Source organism: Centrocercus urophasianus, unplaced genomic scaffold (assembly GCF_019232065.1).
Source record: "Centrocercus urophasianus isolate 14NV4802_14NV808 unplaced genomic scaffold, USGS_Curo_1.0 seq_25, whole genome shotgun sequence".
Lineage (NCBI taxonomy): Eukaryota > Metazoa > Chordata > Aves > Galliformes > Phasianidae > Centrocercus > Centrocercus urophasianus.
Genome location: NW_024884811.1, coordinates 17213620 through 17238261, shown reverse-complemented (window position 1 = coordinate 17238261; position 24642 = coordinate 17213620). Strand labels below are relative to the sequence as shown.

Genomic DNA, 24642 nt, shown 5'->3' with positions numbered 1-24642 from the left:
TAAACCTGTAGACAGTGATAACATGTACACAATAGCATACATACACTTCTTTTTTCTTTTTGTTCTTATTTTTTAAGTAAATCATAATCTCAGGCAGAATACAGACACATTGTCAGGCAGCAGTAAAGTTTAAGCAACATTTCAAATGACTGTCTGCAGCAGAATGAATAAGATTCTTCAGAGTGTACCGAAGTAATAGATTAAGATTTCAGTTTTACACAGGTGGAGACCTAAATAAGCAGTGGCTAGTGACTAACTACAGAGAAGAGAAAGCTACATCCAAATGTATGAGGACAGTAAGTACTACACTTCATGTACTCTTGTGGTTATTGAGGATAACCCAAAAATTTAACATCTCAATGTATTTATAAAAGAAAGAATACTAGATAAGTCAATTTAAATTCTACTAACAACTGGACTAACAAAAAACCCTGTATTTAGAAAACTTTTAAACCACAGAAACAGAGGAGCATGAAATAGCTTAGGTTGGAATGGACCTTAAAGCTCCAACCCCTCTGCTACAGCAGTCATCACGCACCAGATCAGGCAGCCCAGGGCCCCATCCAACCTGGCCTTGAACATCTCCAGGGACGGGGCGTTCAGAGCTTCTTAGGGCAGCCTGTCCCAGTGTGATTCAGTGACTCTGCATTAAAAGTTTCCCACAAAGATTTAATCTAAATCTCCTCTCTTTCAGTTTTAAACCATTCCTCCTTGTCCTTCTACTATCAGACAGTGTAAAAAAAGACTGGTCTCCCTGCTGTTTATAAGCTGACTTTAAATACTGCAAAGGCCATAATGAGATGTCCCCAGAGTATCTTCTCCGGGCTCAACAAGCCCAACTCAGTCAGCCTTTCCTCACAGAAGTGCTCCAGCTCCCCGAGAATCCCTGTGGCCTCCTCTGGACTCACTCCAACATTCCAGTTACTACTGTACGGCCAAATTCAAACACAGGTCACAAGGGTTCACAGTGCAGCCTGTATTCTGTAATCCCGAATTCCTACTTAAGTGCACACCTACCAAATATTTCCAAATACTCATTATAAAGTCTATTACAGGGTGCTGCTCTTGCTCCCGTATGTTTTCTTTGCAAGAAATGCCAAGTAACGACGACAAAGACAATTACAGAAAATAGTCTTGGAAAGAGTTAGGAGGGACATATCCTCACTCACTCTCTTCTCCACCTCAATCAACATCTTCATCCTATGATTCTCAAATTTTCCAAAACCTCCTTTTCCCACTGATGCAGTGGCAATATTTTTCCCCCCTTCTCCCAACAATGCCCTTCTAATAGTGAGATTAAATATACGCTTGAAACAAAACACAGAACAAAATATTTTTAAACAAAATTATTCCAATTGTACTGTTTCTGTTCATTTTCTCCCCTCTAAGATGAGTGGGAAAATATACAAGTGACAAGAACAAGAGAAAGTTCTTACTTTCTGATGCTTGGCTCCACGGATATGGGCAGCATATGCATCTGCTCCTGTACAAGACACATCACAAAGCTCACAGCGCAACTGATTCTGAGTTCCACGAGCAGAAGTACTGTTGTTACTGGTGTTCTGGGATGCTTTTAACGCTGCTTCTTTCTTCTTGTGTTTCTGACCTTCTAAGTGTTCTTTGTAAGTCTGTTCAAACAAATTATACACATACACTAAGCTGCCTTTGTATTGTTTGTCCATCATTTGTGCGACCACACATAGTATAGAATGTAGCATAAAATACATGCTTTACGTAAGAAAGTCAGTATGCTGAGCATTTCTTTCATATGACAAACTCTAAGGCGTAAGTAGACCACTTGTAAGATTAGAACATTTTCTTCTCTTCCAACAGAAGTCCATTTTTAGAGGTAATACTGTTTGAGTATTCCTCTCCAACACCTCCTCGATTCCTCAATGAAGTACTTTTCAAAAGATACTGCTATGGAAAACTTGATACCATCACAGAAGTTTATCTCAGTCGCAGTTTCCTGCATTGCACAGAATAATTCTCAGTTTTGAATTTTTCATCAACTTGTATGATGACAGAACTAAAAAACTGGATTCAAATAAAGGTAGCACACAAAGCTGTGCTGAAAACGAAATGCAGAAGTTGAGATTAGCTCCTGTGCTGACATTGGCAACCTGGGAGATAACGGCAGATTCACTTAAATTACTGTATAGCCTATCACACGCAAACACAGCATTAATTGTTATCTACTTGTTATACACTTGTGTCCACTGTGAAACTAAACTGGGATGATGGAATACAAAGAATAAATTTTCAGGTTTACCATTCACAACATTTATACGATTCAGGAGTTTTGATGAAAGTATATTCTGTGAAGTTTGGTATCCTAAAAAAAAACCAAATCACCTTCAACTTTCAGAATACTTCTGAGTCTGAAATACAGTTACAGCTTCTCTGTGCAAGCTAACAGAATGCACCTGTTTTCTCATTGTTATTCTGTAACAGCACACATTTTGATTATTTATCCCATCAGAAAAATTACAGAGTCCTTAACAGATCCTTAAAAGTTAACAAATATTTTTGACACCTTTATAGCTGGAGAAGTTGTAACAAAAATGTATAGCAGAATATTACATAATACAGGTACCTGTGGTCCAGCACAGCTGATCTTACAAACATCGCAGTAGTGGATCTGGGGTGGTTTGGGAGGTTGTTTTGGTTTCATTTGCTTATTTTGGAATGGTGCCTTTTTAGTAAAGGTGGTCCCTGTCCAAGCAGCCGTTGCTGCAGCAGCAGCAGCAGCAGCCGCTGCCTGTTTCTGTTGCTGCTGCTGCTGCTGATAATAGGACGATGCAGCTGAATACACTGCAGCTTCATAGCCAGAATAAGAGGTACCTCAAAGATCAAAACAAATAAATGTTACATCACTGTAGATCATGTATCAATTACATAACACACAAATTACAAGCATGCGTTGTAATAAAAGTTGAGGGAACAGGGCAGAATACAAACAATGTACTGAGATCTTGTTAAGCAATCCTGGTTTTTCTTAATGTTTCACAACACACAAGTACATAATATATAACTTTTATCAGAAGCATACTTGATTTTTGACACATCTCTGCAACGCACAGTTATGTTGTTGGATGTAACTACCATCCCTAAAGAATATGTGAAAATTCCTGGTACATCTTGCAGGTCTCATTATGGTGCAACAAGAATAAAATATTTATCAAAGCCAGTTGAAGTAACAGTTTTCCTGAACTGGATTTACAGTTCAAAAGTAAATTTCCTTCCATGAAAAGGAAGACAGATTACGTAGAGTAAGGGAAAAAAAAAAGAATATAAAAAATGTCACACTGTGTTATCACATTCTACCTCAGAGATTTAAATTGTTCTAGTGCAAAGCTGCTGGCCTGCTAAAACCTGTGCAGTACATACTAGGTATGCACTCCTTGACTGCTATTACTGAAGTTGAATAAGTCAAGGAAACTGGGCTTTTATACCTTGGAGACAGTATTCCCATAAACCTTCTACATCTACTGGTTCAACTATTTTAATCCTCTGTTTCAAGAGAGTCCCTATAAAATCCCTTTCATAAACAGAAAAGAAACAAAATAAAAATATTTAAACTAGCTATAATATGCCAGCTTGCCCGCCAGTTCTGGGTTTCTAATTACTGAAGGAAAGATGGTTGGTATTTTTTTTCCTGTTTTTGTTTGTTTGCTTTTCTTCCAAAGCACCGATTAGTCTTCTGTTTTGGTTCAATACAACCCAGACTTTTAAGATCTGTAACGGATTGTTCTTCCCTACCAGTTGCCACTACAACTGTTGTTTCATCGAATCAGGCTTCCTACCAATTTCCCTGGGTAAATATTTGTGTGGATGTGTCTCCTTCTCTATTCTTATTTCCCCTCATCTTTTCTCTAAATTTTCAGTAAGTCTCAACACACTGGCAGTATCCTGTATATTTTCACATGGAACAAAATAGGCATATTTAAGCATCAAATCTCTTTGAAAGATAGATCATTATACTGGCAAAATATTTTTATGTAAGTGGTTGATACTTCACAGTAGACTGATATATTTGAACACAAAATGCTAAAATTCTGAGCATTTAAATCCTTCTGTAATAACTGCAAAGATCTCAGTAGCATAATCTGTAAAATTCTTACCAGAGTAAGTAACCGCTGTTGTACTGTATGTTGCACTCTGAGTATACGATGGAACAACAGTAGCTGCAGCTGCTACTGGCTGCACAGTAGAGGATACTGGATATATAGAAAACGTAGTCGTTGCTGGACTTGGGGTTGCAGGTTTTATAGCTGTTACTTGTCGTGTTTGCTGGGCTTGAGTATATTGAGTTGCCCCTTGGCTATATCCTGCTTTCGGAGCTAATTAAGATGGAAGACATCAGTGCACAAACATAGACAGGCTTTAGTTGATTGAAGCGCCAACCATGTTGAGTAATATTTACTGATTATTTGATTATATCCTGGGGAACAAATCTAACAAGTGGAGGTAGCTTTTCTGGTTGGTTCCTTTTAATTTATTTATTTTTGAAGTCATAGTTACGCTCTGTGCAACTGTGTAACTCAACACTGAATAATGATATCTCAGGTTATATTACTAAGAATTAGTTACTGATTCTTTTTTTCTTTAAAAGTGCTGACAAACCAGCCCTCTTATTCAATAGTTTTATTGGAATATATGCTGAACTGAAGTACTTAAAAATTTTCACAGCATTTCTTATTAATGTAAAAAAAGTAATTATGCTTTGTAGCAGTCATGATACTAATAATTAAAGAACTACATAGATTAACTAACTAATGTTAATATGTTAATACGTCAACATGTTGACATAGTTCAGCAAACTTCCAAGACAAATCAGCAAAAGGTTTGTCTAGAAATATGTTTTCAGCATAAATACATTTTAAGGTATTAAAGCAGTGCCTACATTCTATAATGACAGGAGTTTGGAGCATGCAACCCACCTGTCTGGTAGTACGACTCAGCCACTGAAGGTTGAGGCTGGGCAGCAGCAGCCACAGCTGCAGCAGTTGCTGTTGGCTGCTGATAATATTGCTTGCTGTCATAAGCTACAGCTGGGGCAGTAGATCGAACATAGGAATAGGAATCCTAAACATTTAAATGGAAAAAACAGTGAACATATCCATAAAATACGCATCTGGAGAAAAGGTTATTAGTAGAGGAAAAAAAATCCAATAACATTTCCTTCTAACATACACTGAAGAAGATTTAAAAAAAAAAATATTTACAGAGGCATTGTATATAGATAGATTAAATAATTAAAATTTTTAAAAAATTCATTAAGTTAAAGAAATTAAACCTGAAGAAAAATCTGACAGACCTTGCCAGATTTAATAAAAAATTCACCAAATGCTTTTAAATTACTCTCCTTCACAAACTACTTTTGTAACTAAAAAAGTAACTCGCTTTAGCTTTTCATATGACTGTATCATATTCCTACAAAATATGTAAGAACAAACAATTTTGACAAAATCTGAAGTCACAAGTTTACAAACGTCACAGAAGCACAGAATTGCTCAGGTTGGAAAAGACCTTAAAGATCATCAAGTTCGACCATAACCTAACCATACTACCCTAACAACCCTCTGCTAAACCGTATCCCTGAGCATCACATCCAAATGGTTTTAAACATCAAATCCAAATGGTGATTCAATCTCCCCCCTGGGGAGCCTATTCCAGTGCTTAACAACCCTTTCTGTAAAGAAGTCTTTCCCAACATCCAACCTAAACCTCCCCCGGTGCAACTTGAGGCCATTTTCCCTTGTCCTGTCATCTCTCACCAGAGAAGAGACCAACCCCGCTCTCACTGTAAGCACCCTTCAGATATTGGAAGAGAGCAATAACATCTCCCCTCAGCATTCTCTTCCCCAGACTAAACAGCCCCAGCTCCTTCTCCCAGTCTCTCCTCGTAGGGCATGTTCTCCAAGTCCTTCACCAGCCTGGTTGCCTTTCTCTGGACCTGCTTCAGTACCTCAATGTCCTTTCTGTACTGAGGTGCCCAAAACTGAACACAGTACTTGAGGTAAGTCCTCACCATCATCCTACGCTGGCCTTAAACATTCCAACACAAAAAGATCACAGTAATTCAGCAGTGATTTTTTAAATTTGTTTAACACACCTGGTAATTCTGCGTAGTGACAGGAGGTGGTGGTGGCGGAGCTTCTTGTTGCCTCTGTGTATAACCATAATCTGTAGCTGTGTGCGCTGTAGGATAGCCTCCATACGCAGCAGCTGTCGCAGCAGCTGCAACAGCCACTGGAGCAGGCCTGGCTACTGCAACTGTAGCTGCTGCTGGTGCGTAGGCTGCAGTAACTGTGTGCGCAGCAACTGGTGCCTGGTGGACAGTGTAGCTAGCCACTGTAGTAGGATGGGAATATGCTACACCCGAAGCTGGCTGCTGGCTATACGGGAAAAAGACAGTAAGTAAATAACCAAATTAATTCAACATACTAAGCTAATGCCTAGACATTTCAGCATCTTGGATTTGATTAATACTTGGCTGTTCTACAAGTCACCGAGGAACAGCTATCCACTTATGAACGTATTTCAATGGTTTCTATTACCTCTCTTCCTCCTCCATGAAAAAACATCTATATCACTTCAAAGTTTCCATAAATACAGAAAATTGAGTGGCTGATGAATTTTTCTTAGAGAGGGTTTTTGGGCTGGTTTTGTGGTTGTTTTTATCCTGTAGCAGTAAAATTCTTTCAATCAAAGAAGTCTTTCATTCAAAACAATATGTAAGCCTTAGGTATGCTATACGTAAGCTATCTTTCCATGTCCGACAAAATTTTAAGTGCTTTATTAGCTCTTCAATAAAACTATCTACTGAATTAAAATAACTACTTTCCTGTGACAGCTCATTATTGACTTTCACTTGCATGATGTTTTCTCGTAAAATGCATTAAAGTTATGAGCTTTACCAACTTCTACAAGCCCTTGAAATTAAAACAGGAACATTTAAAAACATTCCTCTAATACCATTTTCCCACAAAAAAAATAGAATTATTAAATACTGGCCTTGCTTGTATAGCAGTCCACAGCCTCACAATATGAATCACATGAATCATCAACAAAGGACAGGCAGATCAAGCAAGAAGACCGCCATCAGGGCTCTGGCAATCTTCCAAGCACATGCTGAGCCTAATCTGCCTCTAAAATTTGCAGGTAGGATACTAATATGTGCCTATTTACAAAGAATGAGTAAGCACTACCGATCCAAATAGAAAGTTACGGCCTCTGAAATTTAATCATTTGAAGAAAAAATGATGTTACTGTCCTATTTCAATCTGTAACCACACATTACAATCAAAGCTTAGAACAGTTACTTTGATTTATAACAAATACAGCAAACTGGGCAAAATAACACTGTCTGCAACTTTGACATAAAATGGAAATTCAGTGATTACTCCGATTTTTGTTTTCGCATTTCTACACTGCGGTTCAACTATCATGACTTAAGAATCATGATAGGATTTCAGATCTCCATAGAACTACTGAAAGATAATGAAAACCCCATTTCATGTCTATCAAGAGATAGTATCTCCTATTTTAAAGTAAGCAGAAATATGCTATCTCACTTGGAACATATTCGGCAAGTTGGAACTGCAGCGCGGTTCTGCTCAAAACCAAAAGGAACAAAAAGTCACAGTACTTTTTCCACAAGCCTACAATATTCTCTCTAATGTAACTACCAGAAATAAAGTATCTTTTTGCTGTAGATATGATTTTTGCTAAAGGCATTTCCATAACTCCCTTGAATTTAGTAACTAAAAAGAAATAAAATTGTAATTTAATTACAGCAGAACAAATTAGCATATTAGAAAGCCATTCTTACTGCAGAAACACACAGGAAAAAAAACTGTTACTACTGGGTTTCCTATCAAGACTCTACCTCTTTCCACCACAGGCCCTTAATACTTCATTGCTCGAAACAACAACTACATTCTGTCCAAACTAAACTCACAAGCATACTTCATCTCATTTTCAGCTTCTGAGCTTAGCAGTTGAATGAAAAGATCTGAATAACAGAATCACAGAACGGACTGAGTTGGAAGGAACCTCAAAGATCATCAAGGTCCAGCCGCCTGGCTGCAGGCATGGTTGCCAAGTGCTAGATCAAGCACCAAATCATGTTGCCCAGGGCCACAAATTGGCCCTGAGCACCTCCAGGGATGGGATGACTACAGCTCTCTGAGCATCAATGCCAGCACCACACCGCCCTCCCAGTGAAAAGCTTCCCTGACAACTGATCTAAACCTCTCTTTTAGTTTAAAACCACTTCCTCTTGTCCTGTCATTATCTATCTGCACAAAAACTTGCTTTTTCTCTTGTTTATAATCTCCCTTTAAATACTGGAAAGCTGCAATAAGGTCTCCCAGCACTCTTCTCCAGACTGAAGAAGACCATCTACCTCAGACCTTTTTCACAGGAGAAGTACTCTAGCTATCTGAGCATTTGCGTGGCCCTCCTCTGGACCCCTCCAACAGCTCCACATCACCCGTGTGTTAGGGACCACAGACATGGACGCTGTACTCCAGCTGGGGCCTCAGGAGGGCAGAGTGGAGAGGGACAAATCACTTCCCTCACCCACTTAGGTGTGGCTCCTAACACTGCCTAACATGCCAATTTATACAGAGGTAGTGTCTTTGTCAGTTCAGGTTCAGTAATAAGACTCCACCAGAAAACTCAGGAAGACTATTTTATGGTGGTAAAAGTGAATGATAATCTATAAAATTAGGCAGCATTATCCATTTATTTAACAGCAAAGAAGAGTGAATGTGTTAAGATAATTCACAGTGTCACATGACATGTAGCAGTAAAATTCTATAATAAAGACATACGACACTGACAGCGCAGGCGGACTTATACAACCTGTACTGCAACTGAACTCTTCAGCAATCCAACACTGTCAACAAGGAAAAGCCTTGTTTCACTGTATCCTCAATCCCAGCCCTGCCATCTTATTCCATCCCTTGTGTTAGTTCTGCCACTTGTCAAGCCACTGATTTACTGCATTCATCTCGCAGAACACGATCAGATTTTTTTTTTCTGGACTCATTTTTTAACACAGTAGAACTGTCAGAAACATTGGAGATCAGAGAACAGTATGCCTGCCAGAACACGAGGTATACATATGGAAGCAGGGAAAAAAAATGGGGAAAAAAGAGAAAGAAGAGAAGCCTGTTACCAAAGTATTAACTCTTCACATTTCATGAAACCATGCTCAGTTTACTACTACAAAATACATTAAGGTGCTTACAACACACTGCAAGGTAACATTATCAGACAGTTTATAAGAGAAAATGCTTTTATTCTCAGAATATATATTACCAAAGCTTCCTGAATTTTCAGTACTCAATACTGTGAAGAGATCATGATTGCTCTGAACAGAAGCATTAACATTCTGCCCAGTTCCACTTCTCTGCTATTTTTGTAACAAACTTCCTTATCATGGTATAGAATTAACAGCCCCAATAATTTGATTTCTAAGGCTAATACAGTTCTATTACCATGTTTACTGTAGCAAACCTGTTCCCCTTGCTTCTGCAACATCATGCAGAGCTAGTGATCGAGTTTGCAAGATCAGAAGAAAAAATATTCTAGAACAGACTAGTATTGCCTTTTTAAAAGAACTACTCATTGCAATATATGGCATCTTCTTTTCCAAATTTATGAGGCTTCTTTTTCTCTTGCAGTTTCTTCTAAAAATCTTTTAATATTAAGTTGACCAGACACTTCTACATAATTAATTTCTGCCAAAGGATTTTTGAGCTGTTTGTCCTTCAACTTAGCAGAGATTTTTATCCTTGTTCAGATACAAATGCATCACCGCACTTGCTGAGATCAACCTACTTCCTCCCAGACTTTTTTGCCAGATCCCATGTTGCACTGATTTTCCTCCAGATTCTACAGCTCATCTTTGTACCTATACTAGTGTTATCTACTTTACTGACCATGGATGGCAAAAAGCATATTCATCCATCCAAATGAAGACCTCCAGATACTCCACTTTCCTAAGAACAGCTTCTTGTGAAGTCACCTAAGAATGGACAAATTTCCTTTGCATCATATATCATGACACACTATACTAATGTAAATGCTAAATAATAATCAAGATCAGTCCTCGCATAACTTCAGTATAATTATTCCTACGTGATAATCATTTTTCTACTGACTTCTCTGCTACTCTAAATCTTTTATTAATCTATACCTTACATAATAATTTTCCACACTACACCACACAGAGTATTTCAACTTAGTCCCAATATTTTACACTCCAAAAGACTTGATCGGTGTACAAGTTGTTAAGGTAATGACGAATATGTCAGCTGAGCTACTGTAAGAAAACGTGCACGCTCTTCACCATAACAAAGAAAGTAATTCAATTTGGCTTCATCATTCAACACAGTTGGCATAAAATTACTCCATGTTCTATGGGCTAAGAACACACAATTATTGTAGCACACACAACATGAACTCAGTGTTCCGGTAAACTACCCAAGTTTTTCTGTAGGTTAATTCTTCCTTTCCCCCAAATAAATTCTAGTGTTTTTATAAGTATCTTTGAATTTAGAGCTCCAGGTCTCTTCATACGACAAGCTCCTCAGGCCGCCTGTCCTTACTAACTAGGTAAAGTTTAAAAATCACAGAATAACTGAGCCTGAGACAAACCTCTGGAAGTGATCTGCTCTAATCCTATGCTCAAAGAACAGCTAACCTTGAAGTTAAATTACGTTTTTCAGGGCTTTGTGCTGTCATATCCTGATTATCTCCAAGAATGGAGATTGCAAGGCTACACTAAACAATTTGTTTCAGAATCTGAGCACCCTCAGTGTGAAGATTATTTTCCTCAGTTTATTAAAGTTTCAGTCTAAAAAACAAAAGAGTTCTAGGCCAACACCAAGTCAAAATAAACCCATCTAGTGACTGCTCAATTCAAGGTATTTCATACTAAAACTCTTATATTTTATGATCTTACTATCAGAAGAAAATCGAAATAAAAGCTACCCTGTGACCTAAATTACTAGGGAAGGACTTGGCAGCTTCAAATTATACCCCTGCTGTATTACCCGAGTAACTCCTCTACCAAAGATTTTAATTTGAAAGTTATGTATTTTGTTCACGCTTATTTTGCAGATGCTCACAAACCAACAGAGCTATTCCCCCAAGCTCACTTCAGTTTCTCTTCTCCAGGAAGAGAAATGTTCTTCATCACCCATCCTCTAGTTCAGATCTCTATTTCACTTCATTCTCACTATCCCAGTCACGTCCAGTTTACAGTTTAAACACTGCACTGAATTATTCTACCTAGTGTTCTGTACACATTTCAGTCAACTGAAGTTCATTTTCAGCATCTTACCTGATTTACTCTTTCCCTACCTGCCCTAAAACGTTACCATATATATTTCTATTTCCCCATGTTCTTTGCTTCTTGCTCCCAGATAAACTTGTTTCTTTCCAAAAGTTTTAAACCTGTACTTAGTTTACTCTCATTTTCAATGACCTTCTAAAGGAATCTGTAGACTGATAGAATGAACTCTTTGTTCACAATTATTGGACAACATCACATGTGAGCAGCGTCTTTTTTCTAATATATTTGGCTCAAACTTCAAAGAACTAATAAGATACTAATTTCTACTAACATTAACAATGGCAAATACTAATCAGATCTTTCTAACGCATTAATATTGAAGTGCCACATATTATGAAATACCATTACGATAGTAAACCCCCTAGACAGTAATGACTGCAATGAGGCTGTGACTGCATGTCTTTTGCCATACTAATCTCCAAAAATATGTCAATCTGATTTTCTGGACAGTGAAGGGATGCACTGGCTTGTAATCTTGCAGAATTCATCCCAGAGTAGAGGCTGCCACAGAAATTAGCCTTGCCCACATTGTTGTCTGGTGTATATAATTCTTTTGATCAAAGGAAAGAAAATGTTTCCCCTTGTCCTGCTGTTATCTACCCTTTCAAAGAGTTGATTCCCCTCCTGTTTGCAGGCTCCCTTTAGGTACTGAAAGGCTGCAATGAGGTCACCCCGCAGCCTTCTTTTCTCCAGGCTGAACAAGCCCAGCTCCCTCAGCCTGTCTTCGTAGGGGAGGTGCTCCTGATCATCTTTGTGGCTCTCCTCTGGACTCTCTCCAACAGCTGTCTTTCTTCCTATTCAAAGTCACAGAATGGTTTAGATTTAGATTGAAAAAGACCTCTGGACAACCCCTACTCAAGCAGACCCACCGAGAGCAGGTGTCTCAGATCCAGGCAGTTTTTGAAGATCTCCAAGCAGGAGATTCCACACCTTTCTGCGCCACATGTACCACTGCTCCACTATCCACATGTTACATACACGCTTCCTGATGCTCAGAGGAAACCTGTGTTCCAATCTGTGCTCACTGCCACTTGCCTCAGGTGATCAGTTAGAGGTTCAGGCCGTGACTCAGCAGTTCCCATACAACTAGGGGACACGGGCTAGTGGGGAAATACTGGTGGTAGGTGTACAGTTGAACTGGATAACCTGGGAGGTCTTTTCCAACCTTGGTGATTCTACAATTCTGTATTACCAAGGCTGGTGCAATTCCAAACACAGAGGAAAGAATTATAAACATCTCTCAGCCCAATTCTACCCTGCAAAATCAATTAAGCTACAGTATTGGTCAAAAAAGTGTGTTTCCATGTAGATATTTAGTTTGCAAAATTCCTGCCTGAACACTTACATTTGGCTAAGATGAATTAGAAAAACCTCATCTGAGATAAAGAAAGATCTGCACTAAGAAACGGCAGTAGTATTTTTGAAATAAAAGAGAGAAATATAGACTTCTAGGGTGTTTTTTCATATTGAAAGTCTTTTTTCCATATGCTAGTAGAATGCTTTAAATTTTAAGTCAGAAAATGGCTACAACGCATATGCTGATAAAAAAAATTAATGAAGTACCAGTGTTCACTTAATAAAACATTATCATCGTTTCCAAAAAACAGGTCTGTTTAATTTAAATAGCTACATAATAAAAGTTTGCAAGCAAGTAATACGCCTCCACAAAAACGAGCTTAGACAAGTATTAAAACTCTTAGATCTAATACAGAACAGCCCTTATTAACTACTTATAAAGATTAATACTGATAGGAAGACTGAATTTCCTGTGATTTATCAGCCCAAGAATCACACAGAATTACAAGCATTTAAGTAGGAAAAACTGAATTCTTATCCAGAGAACATTTTGCTTTTATCCTATTCCAGACACTGACCTTTTCATGTAACAAAGATTTGAGGCTTTCTTTGCTCCAAAGGAAAAAAAAAAGGTAGAAAGCTTTATTTATTGCACATCAACAATATCAAGAGAATGTTACACTTTGATGTAATACTGCCTATTTTGCCAAGTAATAAAGCTTCAAGTGATTTAAATGTGAGGAGATTTTATTTTCCACAGAAGGATATTTGTGGAGTTAAGTCATCTATTAAAAAACTAACAACAAAAATACACACTGTAAAGCTGTTGCTATTCCAGCTTTGTTCAGAATACAGATGTCCATTATCTTGGCTTGCCTGGGCTGCACCTGAGTGCAGAGGAATTATCTTGAACCACGTATAAAATACCTAACTGTTCATGTATATAAGAAACAATTTTTGTTAACATTAAAAAGAGGGCAACAAAACCAGAAGAGAATATTTGATCTTTTTGCAAATGTATCAATGCCTGGTGTGATGGCAGCAGCTGCAATTCTTAGCGAACTCTCAAGGTGCTCTTCAGAGACTTTTTGATGAAATCTTACTGGTCCTGTGCTTCATCCTTAAAAATGGTCACAAATGCACATACTGCCAAAAAGTAACTGCATGAATAAGGTCAACTGTGAAGCAAAGGATATTTTTCACCAGTAAGAGGTCTAGGAAGAGTCTGGTAAAGAGACACGATCAGTTCTTTCTTAAACATGAATGTCTGACTGCAACTCCGTGCATTTCGATTGAAAATCTGCAGGTAATGTATTTATGTCAACTAAAGATGAAATTTCAAATATACAAAAAAAAAAAAAATCAATGTTTTTTCTTGAAATCCTGGAGCCTATTCTCAAACTCCTTTATCAAAACAGAAAGTAACACTGCAAACTTTTTAGTGTTCAAAGAAATGTGTTTAGCCTAGTATCAAAAATGCATAAAATTAGCACCCATAACTTCATCCTGTCATAATTTAAGTTTCATTTTCAACGGCTGTATTTAAAACATAGCACAGACAGGTTGATTTTCATCTTGAAGACACGTTTGACTCATTTAAATGAGCAGTCATGTCCACGAAAAATGCAAAATCAACCCAATTTAATATTAAATAAGAAAACTTACATGTCTGCTGGGTAGAAAACAACATGCATCTTCACAGGCACACACAGGTGTAGATAGGCTGAAATACTATCAGCAGCAATCACTGCCTTTTACTTGCCAAGTGGCGCAGCCCCACGTAGCATCATACATGCACGCCAGTTGGATGGAGCGTGTGCGGTGGGATGAGAGATGGAGCCAGCACTGCGCTGCAGCCTCCGCTCCGCATTTCTGTTGCTACCTCTGCAGTTTGCACTGAAGCTATGTGCAATCATTTCATGAAAGATATCGCTAAAAATCACAATGATGTAGAAGTTTACGTTATGTGGGGCTGTGCTACTGGCTGCCGGGGGTGCAGACGGCCCGTGGACTGGCCCATTTTAGAGCACCAAACACCGAAAACTCTCTTCTTACAACTAAAGGACATCCCTACATTTTCAGTTTCAGCCTTCTAAAGAGCACCATTCTGATACAGATTAAAGACCATGGCTAAACCCAATTCTGCCTCTGCCCAAATTATAAATTTTCTCAGAAATGCCAACTTCTAAATAACACTTCTAGGAAACTTGTTTTTTTCATACAAAGAATACATTTTTCAATTTCAGCTTAACAATTTCAGCTTAACAGTTACGCTACTCATAAGCATAATTTTTAAACTACAAATATCTTTAAATAAAACAATTAAGCTTTGTTTCTTGAACTCTAACTTCTATGAGTATTTTAGAATTAAGGAACTCACATTTATTGAGATCTAACTGCAGACTTTCTCAAAGTTTGATAGACTGTTGTGTTACTAGCAGGATAGCAAAACTCTGTTTAAAAATATAGTTCTGCATTTTTTCTTTCAGAGACTGCAAGACTGAAATAAGTATGACCTAAATCTACAAAAACTGATATAAGCATTACAACCTACTGCTTCTTTACAGAAACAGATATGGAGGCACTAATAAGTAACTGCTCAGATGAAGTTGCAGATCTGTGAATGAAGTTTGGGCTGAAATAATAATCACAACAACATTAGTAATAATAATAAGATTCATTTCTCCTGAACGCAATTAACAATAAACATCACAATTTGGTGAACTAAGTTATTCCAGTAAGATATTTTCTAAAAGTCTGCCACTGAATAAGCATACAATTTTTATGGTCTGAATAAAATTATTTAGAACAGTAATGGAAAATATTACTTCCTATTATAATAATTTTGTGAACAGAATATTGATTGTAACGCAATTCACTATGAACCCAAAGGGAGGCCTTAAGCTATGCACATATACAATGCTCTCAAATCCTGTTTTTTTTAGCAGCTCTTGGTAAAGCATTCAACAATCTAATTACATCTCATCTGAAAAATACAGTTCCTTAAAGCAACTGTTATTTTCCCTTCCTCTTCCTGTTTCTAAAATCATCCTTCTATTATTCCACTGCATTCCAAATGTACTGACTGCTACTAAATAGCTAAGTAATAGACTATCAGTAACTCATCTCAAAGATGCTTATGTTCTCAACATGCTCTTCCTGTTTAATTAATCTTCACATTTGTTCTCACTACTTGTTTTAAAACCAATCAAATTTGCCAGCTCTCTTCACTTCACACCACACCATAACTGAAGTGTCTAAACCAGCGATGCAATGCAAACTCTTTATCTACCACCCTGTACTGTGTTGCACACAATGGACTGCTCATTGCCTATACAGACTCTTATATTATCAAAACGCTGCTTTTTTTCAAGAGTCTTCTTAAAGCCACATTCACAATGATAGCAGAAAACAAAAAGAACAAATTGAGATGCAACATCTGCCTAAAAAACTACTAATCAGTAACATCTTCTCTGTCATAAAAAAAAAAAAAAGCTAAAATGGGCAAGTTCTGTATTAAAGAAACTTCACTAGCATGGAAAATTAAATTCAGTTCTTCAGACATTCTTTATTTCCTTTAGCCACTGCTATGCTTTTCTAAGTACCAGCAACGCAGCTACATTAAACCACTTTTGTATTTAATCTGTAGACAAAATTTCACTTACCATATAACGTTCCAGCATTAAGCCTAAACTATCAAACCATTCTGAGACTGCAACTACAAAGGACTTAAATATATCAATAACAGAAAACTTTCTTATACACATGATCCTGCTGCAAATTTAAACAAGTTGGCAGACTTCCCTTTCAGAAACAACAAAGGCTCCTCTGATTACTGAGGCACCTTGCCCTCCACAGTTTACCAGCACCTCCTCTGACTCCCTGTCACTACCATTATACGGTCCACATTATCAAACCCACAGCTTTTTATTGCCTCCCTGATGTTGGCGTATCTCACCTGAGAGCGGCATGTCACTCCTTTGTATCAACAGCAGTAGCTTATTAGAGGTATATCATATATATTTCAACAACTAAAATAGCACGAGTAGGATAGCACTTAAGACTAGCATAGACTGAGCAAAGGATAATCAGTACTGTGCAGGTCGATCATACCAAAAAGTCACTTCTGCTTAAAAAAAAAAAAAAAAAAAAAAAAAAAAAAAAAAAAAAAGAAAACAAGCAGATTCTTTTCAAGATGTGACACAACTCAAAGCACTGTCACAAAAAGCAGAGTTGGGAGTTTTTACTCTGCGATGTAGGTACATTCATCGTGAAATAAAATTACATAAGTTGTTCCAAAAGGAATACTTCCTATTCATTTCCACAGAAACGCTAACAGATACAAAGAGCACAGTAGCAGTCTTTAATAAAGAAAATTCTCAGTTACAAAACACCATTTTTCAGCTACAATCCATTTCTGCCAGCAATGAAAAAGCATTTGCACGCAATACTCATAAAAATATGCACCAGCAAAGGTGATCTGCTGTCACTTGTTGCCACTGCTGAAATGCACCACCCAACACCTCGCTGTGCTCACATCAACTGTTTGGTTTCCATAAAGATTCAGCAAGAAATAGTGAATATCAATGGTTGCCATTTTTACACACCTTTAAAATGCACTTCTGTGCCAGACACCATTCTGTCAAATTGCCCCTCTGCTGTCTTCTGTCACACAGCAACAAAATGCAACAGAAGACTGGTGGGAAGGTTCATCCTCTACTGCCATAGCACCAACATCTGCCCCTAACACTGTGGAACAGCATAATAAAATAGGAGGCATCTTTTTTGGAGCAGCCCTCTTACTATTACTTTTGTTGCCCATGTTTAAGAGTTGGGTGTGCTTAATGCTACCTAAGATTAATAAACATTAACTTTGTTTAACAATGCATTTTCACTTCAGAATAAGCTGTAACTCCTACACAGTATTGTCTATTCTGTTGTCCACCACTATAAGCTTCAATCATGCATGGTGATGCTCTAAGGTTGGGCTAGCAGGCCTATGTGGATTACAGTTTTGACACTAAATGCTTCTGGAATATGCATCTGATTGAAAAACAGACATTGCTGAAATAAAAGTGAAATTAAGTGCTATCAAACACGAAAAAAAATAACACACACCCACGCTCCCCCAAATTTCTCAATAACAAACTTATCTACTCATGGCATTTCCCTTCCCTTTTCTGCTCTGCACCAGTTCTGAATGTCCTGTAAAACTGCACCGTACACATATTCCTGGTCTTTTTTTGCTGCACAGAAGACTGCATCTTAACCTAAACTTACACACGCTGTGATCTGCTCTGTGCCTGAATTGCTATTGTTTCCCTTATCTGTTATGGCTCACAATAGTGAATTGGTAATACTTGCACAACTTGCGGGCAAATTAAAGTTAATAAATCACTGCGAAGTACCCAAGGATTTCCCACCTTATGACCTATCTTGTTACTGCAGGGACATCACTAAATGAAACTCAGAGAGCTACTCTCCTTTACAAAAACCAAAAATCTTAACACAAAGTTCATTAGATGAGACCACTGCAGTTGCAAGCAAAGAAAAGCCCACTTCTCTATCTAAATTCTCAATGCCCTTATCTCCCCATCAGTATCCCTGTATGCCAATCAGACAACTTTAAAATGAAAGCATAACAACACACTGAATATTTCTTACACACAGAATGCAAGTCAATATTAAGATCTTCATCTCAAACCGAATAGACTCAGCAGCTCAAATGAACTACAATGTGCACATATTCACACAAAAGAGGACTGGTGTGGCCAAATTACACATTTATTTCAAACTGCAAATAAACAGAATATTATTGCTGAAATACGTAGCAGATGATTTATGCACTGCACACAGGTTTATAGCTTTAGACCCTAATACCACCTCCAGCAGAAAGTATGAATTGAATACTCAGATTAATTTCCAGGATCAGTATTTGCATACTTTAATTATTCTCTCATTAAGTCATGATATTACTACTGGCTAGTTCACAGAATTCTGAATGAAGTGCGCAGCAGGGAAATTTATGCAGTTACAACATTGAAAGGAACAAGAATGCTTCTAATCCATTATTTATAGGTTTAAAGAGCAGTTCATTCTTTTGCTGCCTTTGATTAAATACAAAGCGAGGTAAGATTTCAAGTGTTCTTTATGAAAAGCAGTGTTTTTCAACACAACAAAAGACATCCGAGAGAGTTTGTTGCAATTTTAAATCTTCAATTATCTTTCCCTACCAGCCACCATCTTCTGCTCAATATCCCTGGAATGGAATATACATTTTGTAGCACTCAGTAAAGCTGCTATTGACAATCTGACAGATCTATTTTTTGATAATAAATTCCCCTTTCCAATCTTTTAAGCACTTCCTGTGTTTTCTGCTCAAAATATTAAAGTCTTATGAAAGGACTGCTTTAACACTGACTGCTGTGTCTCTTAACTTTCCAAGACAGTAGACATACACACCATTTATAGGAGTCTTTTACTGATACACAAATGGAACAGTCTACCATACTTGTGGTAGGAAAGGAAAAATCTCCCTTTGCCATTTTCTCAAAAACACATTTACAGTTAAATGAAAACAGTTTTGAAATTGAACTTTATTCTAATAATGTTTTTAGGCCGCAGTGCAAAAGTAAATTTCAAATGAGTTGTTCAAGTTCTTAAACCTGTACACCTCAGCTCCACCATAAAAGGAAAAACAGCTTTAGCACTTCATCTCCACTTCATAATTGCAGTCATACAGATGTCATAGTTTATTGTTCACTTATAGATTATTTGTTTTCTTATCCGAAAGAAAAAAAAAATCCTCTACGCTATTTAAAAAGTCTTCCACATTTCATGAGGACTCAGTTTCAAATTTCACTATAACCGTCAAGTAGCACATAAACATGTTGCAAGCGCCCCATCTGAGAAGAACTAGAAGATACACTGAATTTAATATCTCCCTTTAAATATTCAATACTGGAAATAAATAAAAATGAAAGCATACTATGTCTGCTTCAAGGAAAGAATAGCTGCACGATCTTGAGAGTCATTCAAAGATCTCCCTAAAACTTCACTCTTCCTACATCAGGTATGCAAGTTTGATCAGCTTCTTACCACTAAAACGCACTTGCATTTGTTTCTAATAACTTCCCATGTATTTGCTTTATTCTTTTGTTTGTTTTCCTATTAAACAAGAGTCAAGGCAAGCCTTCATTACAGATTTATGTAACGTGGATTTAAACATAGGCTTTAAGTTGCTACTCCATTACAAGTCAAAAACATAAATGTTTCTGCTTATAGCCCCCTTTTTTCCCCCCTCAAATTAAATAAGTTGATATCAGAAGAAGAGATAATAGGCGCTACCAATTCCTACTTTGTTTTTTACACTCTGATACACAATCCTCAACAAACAAAAATACCAACACTTACGGGAGTGCCCCTGAACAACAGGTACAGTTTCAGATCCCTGAGCTCCACTGTAAGACCTCTCCTGGTCTTAGATAACACCACGAAAGGAAATCTTTTTGAAATCCGATAGGCCCTGAGGTACCTTCTCTATTTTCTTAGAACATTCTTAATATCATAATAACATAGGGAAATAAGACAGCCCCCCGTATTTTCTGGACCTCCAGCTCTTCCCTTATCCACCCACTCCCCCACAAGTTAGGCTGGCTTAATTTTAACCTAGATTAACGAGGACCGCACCCTCCCACGCCGACAGAGCTTTGGGGTAAAGAGCTGGGGAGCGAGCCCGGCCCTCAGCGCGGCCGAAGGAGTCGAAGGGCCCGGGCCGCAGGCGGAACACGCCGGTGCCGGCTGAAAGTGGCCATTTTAAGGCCCCGGGACACGATGCCGCCCCCGGCTCCCTCCGTCCTCGGCGCTCAGACCGACCTCCCGCCCTCACACGCGGGGACGGCGGGGACGGCCGGGCCGGCCGAGAAAGAGCACACGCGCCCGCGGACGGGTGGGCGGCAGAAGGGTCCCGGCGAGGAGAGGGGGCCCGGAGCGGAGCGGGCCCCGGGGCAGCGTCCAGGTGCGGCGCCGGGCGAGCAGCCCCACAGGGCGGGGAGGAGGTCCCGCTGCGGGACGCGAGCGCGGGCTGCGGGCCCGGGCGGAGCGGGGAGGGGCGGGGTCGCGGCGGTTACCTGTACTGAGCAGCAGCACCGCTATGGGTGAATCCAAAGTAGTTGCCGGTGGCCATTTTGGCATCTTCTCCCAGCCGGCTGGGCACTGTGGCGGCGGCAACGCGGAGGCGGCGGCGGTCGGGGCCATGACAGGAGGCCCGGCGGGAGGAGGGAAGGAGGCGGGGGAGGGGAGGGGTGGGGGTGGGGGCGAAGAAGGGGACGCGGACACACGGACAGGAGACAGAGAGAATGCCTGGTCAGACGGGCGCCCCCGGCCCCCCCCCCCCCCCCCCCCCCTCTCCCCCCGCCTCCCGCCGCCCCCCTGCCGCGCCTCAACCGCCCCCTGCCCAACAGCCGCCCCCTGCCCGCCCCGAGCGCATTTACTTACCATAGGTGAACGAAACTACCGGGCATATGGGAATCATGAGTCCGAGCTGGCGGCAGCGACGGCGGCGTCTAAACTCTCAACTCTCACCCCCCCCCTCCCCCCGCCCCCGCCTCCTCCACCGCCCCGCCGCGCTCGCTCCCTTCCCCCCCTCCCACCCACCTACGGCGACAACGGCAGAGTGCGGCCGAGACGGCGCCGTGCGCACGCGCGAGATGTGCGAGGGGCCGCTGGGAGCTGTAGTCCGCGCCACGGCCGCGCCTCTTCCTCCTGCCCGCCGCAGAGCGCGCCTAGCGCCGGGGGGCCGCCGCCGCCACCTATTGAGGGTGCGCATGCGCGGGATGTGCAACGTCTCCTGGGAACTGTAGTTCTTGAGGCCGAGGCGCGGCCTTTCTTGAGGCCGAGGAGCGGGGAGCGTTGTTCATAGTCCTTCTCCGGCGCGTTCGTCCCTTCGTTATCCCGTGTTTTGTGCTTGTAATCACACCACAGATGTACCTACAAACTTCTGCGGCGTATATAAGCCCGATTTTCTCGCTGTTGCATGCACTGACACGGCGCAGCACAGTCTGTAGAATCGTAGAATTATTAAGATTGGAAAAGAACATTAATATCATCTAGCCCAATTGTTAGTTCCATCCTCCCCATCTCCCCCCCTGCTAAGCCATGTCCCTCAGATTTACACCTTCCTTGAACACCTCCAGGCATAGTCACCACCACTTCCCATGGCATCCTGCCCCAGTGCATCACCACTCTATCTGAGAAGACGTTCTTCCCAATATCCAAGTTGAACCCCTCCTTGTGCGACTTGAGGCCGTCACTTTTTATCCTATCATGTTACCTGGGAGAAGAGACCAACCGCAACCTCGCCACAGCTTCCTTTCAGGGTGTTCTAGAGTGTGATAAGGTCTCTCCTGAGCCTGCCCTTCTCCAAACTGAACAATCCCAGTTTCCTCTGCCTCTCCTCAGACTTGTGCTCCAGATCCTTCTCTGGACATGATCCAGGGCCTTTATGCCTGTAATGAGGGGTCCAGAGTACAGTATTTGAGGTGTGACCTCATCTGTGCAAGTGTTGGTAACTCAAATTGCAGAAGTCCAGGTGAAAGAGAGGTCCTTGTCCCATACCAATATTTGTCCCATGCATGTACCAGATGTATCAGCATTAATTGTCTTTCCCACCAATTGTGTTGTCAGCATTCATTTCATTACAACTCACGTAGGGCCATGCAATCAGAGGGCAGCACAGCAAAAGCTCTTGGCGTGATCCAGGACTTGGCTGGACTTGCAGCAAGCAAGTTTCATGTTCATCCAGGCCTCAGCGTGCACCACCAAAGCTACACACCTACACACAAGAGCAAGGAAGCTGTCGTCCAACTAAAGCCGTTATCTGAGCTGTACCCAAGGTGCCAGAGCAGACAGTGGGCAGTATATTGCAGGCCATGCAGTAACTTTCTGTTGACTAAAAGTGCATTTCAGTGATTCTGTTCCCTGTGAATAGAAGGCTGCACCTAGAGACTTGAATTCAGTTTTGGGCCCCTTGCTACAACAAAGGTGTTGAGGCCCTGAAGCACATCCAGAGAAGGGCAATGGGGCTGTGAACGGTCTGGAGCACAAGTCTTGTCAGAAGTGGCTTAAATACTTTCATCTTATTTGTGAGCTTTGCACTATGATGTACAATGAGAAATGTACTATGATAAACTAAATCTCATAAAATAATCTGAATTAATCTGGAAGTGACCATTTCACAAGTATTTGTTTTCCATAAGTTGCTCTTATTCAAAACATTCCTGCTGTTCTTGCAAAACCAGGGTTTCCCTTATCCGGGAATTCATGCAGTCTTCCCAAGTGGTAAGGCTTCAACATGCATGATTCATGATTCTATGATACATAACACACACACATATATATATATATATATATATATAAATAAATGAGAAGAGGAAAATAATTTCTCATCTGAAGTTTATATGCAGGTAATTATCAAGTATAGCTACTTACAATGCCATATATGTTTGCTTATTCACTGAATATAATTCACTTATTACTATTACTACTTTTGCAAGGGAACTAAATAGCACTGTATCTCTTCTTCTTAACCTAATTAGAGTATAATAGGAAAAGGAACCTGCATGGGAAAAGGAATGAATTTCCAACTTCTGTTGTGCACTTACATCAAAGTGATTTTCTGCGACTAAAGCAGGTATTAGGTAAATACATGTAATTACAATTGCTTAGAAAAATAAAACTCCTAATCCAGAACCTAAATACAAGTGTACTTCAGGAGAGGTCTCTATACAGCTTTTCACAGAAGAACTTATAGGACATGAACTCTATAACTAGATTCTGAACAGGATTAGAACACAGAACTGAGATATATTGGACCACAATTTGATGTTACTTGGACATTAAAATTTAAAATAAAATTAATTATATTAATTAAAATTAAAATTTTCTTTGTTCCGCTGCCTTTCAAGTTTTGTCAGCTACAAACCTTTCAATATAATGAAAAACACTGAGTATACAAGATACATTTAATTAAAACTATGAATGTTTATATGCATGCATAGACATTTGCATGCTATTTAAAACTGTATCACTAAAGTTATATTTTGTGAGTGGAAAGTCCTGCTCTTTTTTCTTTTTTTTTCTTTTTTTCCCCCAAGGCTGATGAAGTTAATATGGAATATTTACTCTTTCAAATATCCACTTTCAAGAGCTGAGGAACAACACAGCTTGTTTATTCACAACGCAGATTTCCATCTTATGTTTCATAGCTTGTTTTGTCCAAGTCATTTATAAGACTCTAATTCAAATATTCCATCCTTTTCTTTTTTTTTTTTTTCTAAGCCTTCTGTATGTTTTGCATCAACTTCCATTTGGCAGCTGGATTCAGTTGCAATTTCACCAGAAGGGTCAGATTTCTTTTCCAGATAAATTTTGCTCATCAAATCTTCAGTGCTTATAGTGCAGCAGAAAAAAAGTTCAAGATTTTCCATATTCTTGAAAAAAAAACCACCACCAAAAACAGTGGCATTGTGGAACTTTTTCTCTAAGCAGTTTCCTAATAAGAACCTGATGCTTCTTGGTGACTTTATGAGCCATTACATAACATCTATTTATGTTACTGCGAGCTCCCAGGATCCGATTCATAGCCTGTACTTAAAAAACCTCAGTGGATTATAAAACAAGATTGCATCTCTCTATGATGCGTATCGTATTTGCAGGAAGATGAAACAGTAATAAATTTAGATTAACTCCTTTAGGGCATTCTGAACTCTACCTATTTCTGCATCCTCAGCTGGAAGGAACATAAATTGAGTGATAAAGTGCAAATCATGTGGCAGGAGAAGAAAGGATAATAAGCTCTAGTAAAACATTATGTATGTGTGTGTGTATACATATATATATATATATGTATATAACATATTTATATATAAATTATCTATCTATTTATCTATCTACCTAAAATCAAACAGGAAAAA

General features: G+C 39.5%; 1 protein-coding gene and 1 non-coding gene across 4 annotated transcripts in view; both read right to left on the bottom strand.

The window, feature by feature from the left end:
- ZFR (zinc finger RNA binding protein) overlaps positions 1 to 21259 on the bottom strand; it is a 41737-nt gene extending 20478 nt beyond the window's left edge. For all 3 annotated transcript variants that reach the window (XM_042825677.1, XM_042825678.1, XM_042825679.1), the window contains exons 1-7: positions 21167 to 21259; positions 20800 to 20884; positions 6119 to 6401; positions 4944 to 5088; positions 4125 to 4343; positions 2597 to 2844; positions 1437 to 1628 (exon numbers count right to left, since the gene is read on the bottom strand). In XM_042825677.1, coding sequence (XP_042681611.1) covers positions 1437 to 1628; positions 2597 to 2844; positions 4125 to 4343; positions 4944 to 5088; positions 6119 to 6401; positions 20800 to 20884; positions 21167 to 21203 — 1209 coding nt within the window. In that variant the 5' untranslated portion in view covers positions 21204 to 21259. The remainder of the gene's footprint in view (positions 1 to 1436; positions 1629 to 2596; positions 2845 to 4124; positions 4344 to 4943; positions 5089 to 6118; positions 6402 to 20799; positions 20885 to 21166) is intronic.
- On the bottom strand, positions 9447 to 9583 carry LOC122164201. The gene has a single exon (XR_006170149.1). It is a non-coding gene; the product is annotated as a small nucleolar RNA SNORA66 (small nucleolar RNA).
- Positions 21260 to 24642: the final 3383 nt, after the last annotated feature.